Below are 7,115 nucleotides of genomic sequence, written 5' to 3' on the forward strand. Positions count from 1 at the left end.
TGCCAGCATAACAACGATATCCCCCTTCAAAGTTTGGACGTACATTGGCGTGTGGCGGTCCGGAAGTGGTTTAATGAGTTTTTCTGGATAATTTTGTTGTTATTTTGTCCTCACTGTTATAATAAATTGAACTTTAAAATTATAGGCCGATCGTTTCTTTGTCAGTGGGCAAACCTATAAAATCAGCAGCCAATCAAATACTTTTTTCCAGGGCTTTTTTTCTCAAACAATAGGTGCTGGAACTTAACCACGGCCCCACAAAACCCCTCCCCCCACCCACACACACCCTCCAAATCACATCAAATAGTGGGTGTGTTCAGTCAAATTTCACGAAAACAGTAGGAGGGTCTTAAAGGGGCATTAAATACCAGGATTGCATTACATACAGAGTGCAGAGCTGTCACTTGTAAACACAGAAACCAAACTTCTGTGTTTACAAGTGATTGTGGTGAGCAGCACCAAAGGGTCTGAGCCAGAGGTGGTGGAACTGAATTCTACCAAGTTCCCCCTGAAAAAAAGCCCTGCTTTTTCCCCTCGCTGTATATATACATACACATTTGTTATACTAGAAGTTACATTATTTTCCTTACAATAATATGGAATTGAATCAGGGCTTTTTTTCTCAGAAAATAGGTGCAGGAACTCACCCTCCCTCCCAAATCCCCTCCCACAACCACATCCAAACTCCACCCCCAACCATGCCCAAACCCCACCCCCAGACACACCTTCCTTAGAGGAAAGGCGCCATATAATTGTAATAAGTGAAGGCTTAGAACTGCATATCACACATGCATAGTTGCCAACATTGAAAAAAAAATATGTGGGACACTTTTTTTTGCTGTAGGCGGAGCCAATCAATAATTAGGAGGCGGGGCATTCGTTTGTAGGCGTGGCCTAGTAAAAAATAATAGTTGCGGCGCGCGAAGCGCGCCGCGGCGAAAAATGGGCGTGGCTTACGCGGAAAGTGGGCGTGGCTTACGCGGAAAGTGGGCGTGGCTCAAGAGGGTATGGTTAGAGTCTGAGATGAATGGGGGAGGGAAAGGGGGAGAGGGAAAGGGGGAGAGGGAAAGGGGGAGAGGGAAAGGGGGAGAGGGGAATGACGGGACAGCAGCCCCAGGTCCTACACAACAATAGAAATATGTGTATTCTAGAAAGTTTAACAATCAGCAGATAAAGATACTCCAAACACCTGGTGTTAACGCTTCAATCATCCCGGCACCATGGTTGTTATGGTGTCAGGATGATTGAAGCGCATTATTTCTATTATTACATTGTAATATAAAATTAAATCATTCAACTCACCATAATGCCCAATCAGTGGGATCCCTGTGCGTGTCACTAGCCACGTCGCCTGCCACCAGCAGAGTCTGTCCTTGCATCAGGTGCCCCCGCCAGAGTCTGTCCTTGCATCAGGTGCCCCCGCCAGTGCAGCCCCCCCTCAGTTAGTGCAGCCCCCCCTCAGTGCAGCCCCCCCTCAGTGAAGCTCCCCCTCAGTTAATGCAGCCCCCCCCCTCAGTTAATGCAGCCCCCCCTCAGTGCAGCCCCCCTTCAGTTAGTGCAGCCCACCCTCAGTGCAGCCCCACTCAGTTAGTGCAGCCTCCCCCCCTTAGTGCAGCCCCCCCAGTTAGTGCAGCCTCCCCTCAGTGCAGCCCCCCCCAGTTAGTACAGCCTCCCCCCTCTGTGCAGCCCCCCCCCTCAGTTAGTGCAGCCCCCCTCAGTGCAGCCTCCCCTCAGTGCAGCCCCCCCCTCAGTTAGTGCAGCCCCCCCTCAGTTATTGCAGCCCTCCCTCAGTTAGTGCAGCCCCCCTCACTGCAGCCCCCCCCTCAGTTAGTGCAGCCCCCCCTCAGTTATTGCAGCCCCCCCTCAGTTAGTGCAGCCTCCCCCCCTCAATGCAGCCCGGCCCCCGCTCAGTGGAGGAGCGGCCGGTGTTCTGCCGAGAAAGTTCCCCTCGGCAATGGCGGACCCCCTGTACTGCGCAGGCGCAGCGCTTGCGCAGTACGGGGCTGGGGAACTTTCAGGAAGACACGGCGCCGGCGCCGTGTCTTCTGCTCGCTTCAGTGGAGAGGGGAGGGGCCGTGCAGCCAAAGAAGCCGCTTCATTGGCTGCACGGATCGAGCCCCCTTCCCCTCTCCACTAGAGGCAGCTAGAGCGGCAGCGCCGGCCGCCATTTTGCTGGAGCCCGCTGCTCCAAAAAAAAAAAAAAAAAAAAAAAAAAAAAAAAAACCAACATTCCCGATTTTCCTTATGGAAAATCCCGATTCGGGACACTCTCCAATCGGGACGAGGGTCCCAAAATCGGGATTGTCCCGGGAAAATCGGGACTGTTGGCAACTATGCACATGGTTCAGGAATGTGTAACACACAAAGTACAGGACTCAGGACTTCATAGCACACAGGGCTCAGGAGTGTGTATTGTGCTGTTGTGAGCTGTACATATCACACAGGGCGCAAAAAAATAATAAATCAGCAAACAAGATAGTACTTACATTTAATGCAAAGCGTCCCTTGTTCTCACAAATATGGAGCCCTGTGTACAGAGTGCAGGGGTCAGGAATATGTAACATAGAGCCCAGCACACAGAGAGCAGTGGTAAAGTGTATGTAATATGCAGTCCATCATACAGAGTACAGGGCTCAGGAGTATGTAATGCAAAACCCATTGTGCAGAGTACAGCATTAATAAGGAGTACCATCCAGAGGCCTTCATTATGTAACATACAGCACAGAGTATAGCGGTTCTGAGTATGTAATGTACAAGGTGTTACAAAATTCCCAGCACTGGACTCTGCACACTGTGCCATATATTATGTTCTCTTGGTCACTAACTCTGTATGCTTTACTGTCCCCCAGCAAATTTCCCTGGTCTTCCCCCTCAAGTATCCCCCCAAAAGTAACCATCAAATCCTCACTTCTGCTTATCTCTTTGTTTACCTCTGTGTCCCCCATCTACACCTAACCTCTGCAACCCTCATCCACAGCTCACCTCTTCTTTCCCCTGTCCACAGCTCCACTCTGCACCCCTATCCACAACTCACCTTCCCCCCCCCATCATCATCTCACCTCTGCACCCCTCTAACTACAGCTTACACCCCCATCCATATTATCTCTGCTCCCCTTCTGCACCCCCATTAATATTTTCTCTGCTCCCCTTCTGCACCCCCATCCATATTATCTCTGCTCCCCTTCTGCACCCCCATCCATATTATCTCTGCTCTCCTTCTGCACCCCCATCCATATTATCTCTGCTCTCCTTCTGCACCCCCATCCATATTATCTCTGCTCTCCTTCTGCACCCCCATCCATATTATCTCTGCTCTCCTTCTGCACCCCCATCCATATTATCTCTGCTCTCCTTCTGCACCCCATCCATATTATCTCTGCTCCCCTTCTGCACCCCATCCATATTATCTCTGCTCCCCTTCTGCACCCCCATCTATATTATCTCTGCTCTCCTTCTGCACCCCATCCATATTATCTCTGCTCCCCTTCTGCACCCCATCCATATTATCTCTGCTCCCCTTCTGCACCCCCATCCATATTATCTCTGCTCTCCTTCTGCACCCCCATCCATATTATCTCTGCTCCCCTTCTGCACCCCCATCCATATTATCTCTGCTCCCCTTCTGCACCCCCATCCATATTATCTCTGCTCCCCATCTGCACCCCCATCCATATTATCTCTGCTCCCCTTCTGCACCCCCATTAATATTTTCTCTGCTCCCCTTCTGCACCCCCATTAATATTATCTCTGCTCCCCTTCTGCACCCCCATCCATATTATCTCTGCTCCCCTTCTGCACCCCCATCCATATTATCTCTGCTCCCCTTCTGCACCCCCATCCATATTATCTCTGCTCCCCTTCTGCACCCCATCCATATTATCTCTGCTCCCCTTCTGCACCCCCATCTATATTATCTCTGCTCTCCTTCTACGCCCCCATCCATATTATCTCTGCTCCCCTTCTGCACCCCCATCCATATTATCTCTGCTCCCCTTCTGCACCCCCATCTATATTATCTCTGCTCCCCTTCTGCACCCCCATCCATATTATCTCTGCTCCCCTTCTACGCCCCCATCCATATTATCTCTGCTCCCCTTCTGCACCCCCATCCATATTATCTCTGCTCTCCTTCTGCACCCCATCCATATTATCTCTGCTCCCCTTCTGCACCCCATCCATATTATCTCTGCTCCCCTTCTGCACCCCCATCCATATTATCTCTGCTCCCCTTCTGCACCCCCATTGAAAGCTCAGCCCAATCCACAGCTCTCACCTTCGCCACCCCCCATGTTTCACCTCTGCACCCCCAGCTTCCCCTACAGCTCTCACCTCTGCACAACCTCCCCCACCCTCAACAGTTCTCATTTTGTGCAACCTGCCTTCTGCCCTCTGCAGCTCTTACCTCTGTACAAAGCCAACCCCCTTCCCAGTTCTCCTCTCTGGACAAACTGTGTCAGTAGGGCAGTGGACGGTGTCAGTAGGGCAGTGGACGGTGTCAGTAGGGCAGTAGACGGGGTCAGTAGGGCAGTTGACAGGGTCAGTAGGGCAGTGGACACAAATAGAGAAGAAAATATCAGATAAAGGCTACTGAGTGAGCTCAGGACAATATAGTAGATATGCCAGGATGGGACTGCAGAGGGTACTAGACTGCGATCTTCAATCAGCAGCCATGTCCCTGGAAAGACCAGCCTGACAAGTCCCACACTGGAAAGCTTGTGGACTGTGAACTTCAGGAAAGTAAAGCAATGAGAAGGAAAGGATGGACCCTCAGCTCTGCACTCACCCAGCGGTCGTGTCCCTTAGCTTGTGTGGCAGGAAGGCTCTGTCTGTGCAAACCGCACTCCGGACAGGTCACATACTCGGCTTGCAGAGGGGAAAAGCTCGGGGCTGTGTGTCTGCAGACTCTGCACTGAGCAGACACTGGTGCGTTTCACCCCCCCCTCACAACACCGCACCGCAAAACTCACACAGCGCCGGGGACTCGGGCAGAGCGCCGAACAGCGCAGGCAGGGGAGGGAGACACCGGCACGGGAAACCCCATTCAAAACCCAAACTGTCCAGGTGAAGAGGCTTCCATAGGTGCCGGAATAGCAGACAAAAAGCCCTGAATTGAGTAATAATCAGACAGATGAAGTAACTCTTGATGTCTTTACAGGTAAACAAGATGTTCAATGTCAGCAGTGAAATGGAGCCAGCCATATATTTCTACACTGTGGACATTTTCAAAATCCTGGTTTTCTCTCTCACTACTCTCGTGGGTGTCCCCGGCAATGCTCTGGTGCTTTGGGTTACTGGAGTGAAGATGGAGCGGACCGTGACCACTGTTTGGTTTGGGAACCTTGCTCTGGCCGATATCATGTGCTGCTTGTGTCTTCCATTCATTGTAGCGCAGTCCTTCTACCCAGACTGGCTGTACGGTCCTGCCTACTGCAAGATGTTATTTTTCATCCTCATCCTTAACATGTATACCAGTGTCTTCACCCTGGTGGCTATCAGCGTTGACCGATGGATTCTGGCTGTCCATCCCGTGTGGGCCCGAAATCACCGAAGAATCAAAATAGCGTGGATGATATGCTTGGCTATTTGGATGTTGTCCTGTGTGATGTGTCTGCCTGAGGCCTTCTACAGAAAACATGACACCTCTCATAACAGGACCTCCTGTTATTTAGAACCTCACATAAGAGAGCCCTTCTATCTTACATGTGCAATGTTTGGATTTCTGATCCCTCTTATTATCATTTGTATCTGTTACATTCATCTGGCTTTTGCAGTAAAAAATATCAGATTTTCTGAAGTAAGTAGAAAAACCATCAAGATGTCAATAAGTGTTATTGTCGTGTTTTTCATCACCTGGGCCCCCTACCACATCTTCGGAGTAATCCTGATATACACTGACAATTGGGCAATGTACATCCTGGACCATCTCTCGCAGTGTCTGGCCATATTCAATAGTTGCATCAATCCAATACTCTACGTCTTCATGGGGAAAGATATGAAGAAGAAGCTGAGACAGTCTATTGGCGAGCTCGTGCAAAATATATTTAGGGAGAACGTATTATCCCCACCAGGCAATGAGGACCAGCGCATCGCAGAAGAAGAAGAAAGCCTCCCGATATAATGTATGAAATGAATTTGTAGATGTTTTAGAGTTTTTAGCTTTATTAGTGATTGTAATTAACTGTCTGGTCAAAATCTTATCATTATGTGTTAGGGCGGCCATACTGTATGTCTTGAATAAGTCACATGGCATCAGGGCTTAGTGGTTATTGACCATTTGGGGTGATAGGTGTTATCAGTATATGTGCGCCCCCCTCCCCCCTCCAAGTTGTCCAATCTGTCCACAGATCACCAACAAGTCTTTGTATCTGTAAAGTCAGAAATCTTTATTTCTTTACTTGTTCAGGACATGGGACACATAATACTGAAGCAAGAGGATAAACATGACAGCCAGGAAACTGGCTTCTACAGATGTAAAGTAACAATGACATATACAGTGTTTATATACATTTATGCTACCCACCAAAATAATAATAACAGTAATAAATAGAGCTTTTTTTTAGCAGGAACGTGGGGGAACGCAGTTCCGGCATCTCCTTCACTAAATGTATGTAATAACAAGGGGTGCTGGGGTGTCCTAAAGGGCTATTAACGCTGGCTGCTTGGGGATCTATTGTTGTTGGGGCATCTATTGTTGCGGGGGGGGGTGTCTATGGTGGCTGGGGGGCTTTTTTTCGTTGTTTGGGGTTTCATGGTTGCTGGGAGGGATCGACAATTTAGAAAGGGGTCTACTGTTGCTGGCTGGCTGCTAAAAGATTTATTCATACTGGCTGATAGCAGATCTATTGTTGCAAGTGGGGGTCTATAGTTGCTGGAGTTAATCTGTTCTTGCTGGTGGGCTATATTGTTGCGGGGGGATCTATTGTTGCTGGAGGGTCTATTGTTGCTGAGGAAGTGTATTGTAGGTGTTGGTAGATCTATTGTTGCTGTTGGGGGGCTCTCTATTTGATGAAATTGATCTATTATTGCTGAGGCAGTCTATTGTTACTGGGGGAATTTATTTTTGCTGTTCGAATCTATTGTTGTTTGGGGATCTATTGTTGCCGAAGGTTTCTATT

General features: G+C 49.2%; 1 protein-coding gene across 1 annotated transcript; it reads left to right on the forward strand.

Moving 5' to 3' along the window:
• The first annotated feature begins 5,164 nt into the window (after positions 1 to 5,164).
• On the forward strand, positions 5,165 to 6,118 carry LOC141105199 (C3a anaphylatoxin chemotactic receptor-like). Its single transcript, XM_073595088.1, has one exon. It carries the CDS (start codon positions 5,165 to 5,167, stop codon positions 6,116 to 6,118), a length of 954 nt encoding a protein of 317 aa, XP_073451189.1.
• The last annotated feature ends 997 nt before the right edge of the window (positions 6,119 to 7,115 follow it).

This window comes from Aquarana catesbeiana, linkage group LG08, assembly GCF_042186555.1.
Source record: "Aquarana catesbeiana isolate 2022-GZ linkage group LG08, ASM4218655v1, whole genome shotgun sequence".
In the NCBI taxonomy this organism is placed as follows: Eukaryota; Metazoa; Chordata; class Amphibia; order Anura; family Ranidae; genus Aquarana; species Aquarana catesbeiana.

Bases quoted from the DNA above. Each gene is read 5' to 3' on its own strand.
- LOC141105199 (XM_073595088.1), top strand. From the start codon at position 5,165: ATGTTCAATGTCAGCAGTGAAATGGAGCCAGCCATATATTTCTACACT.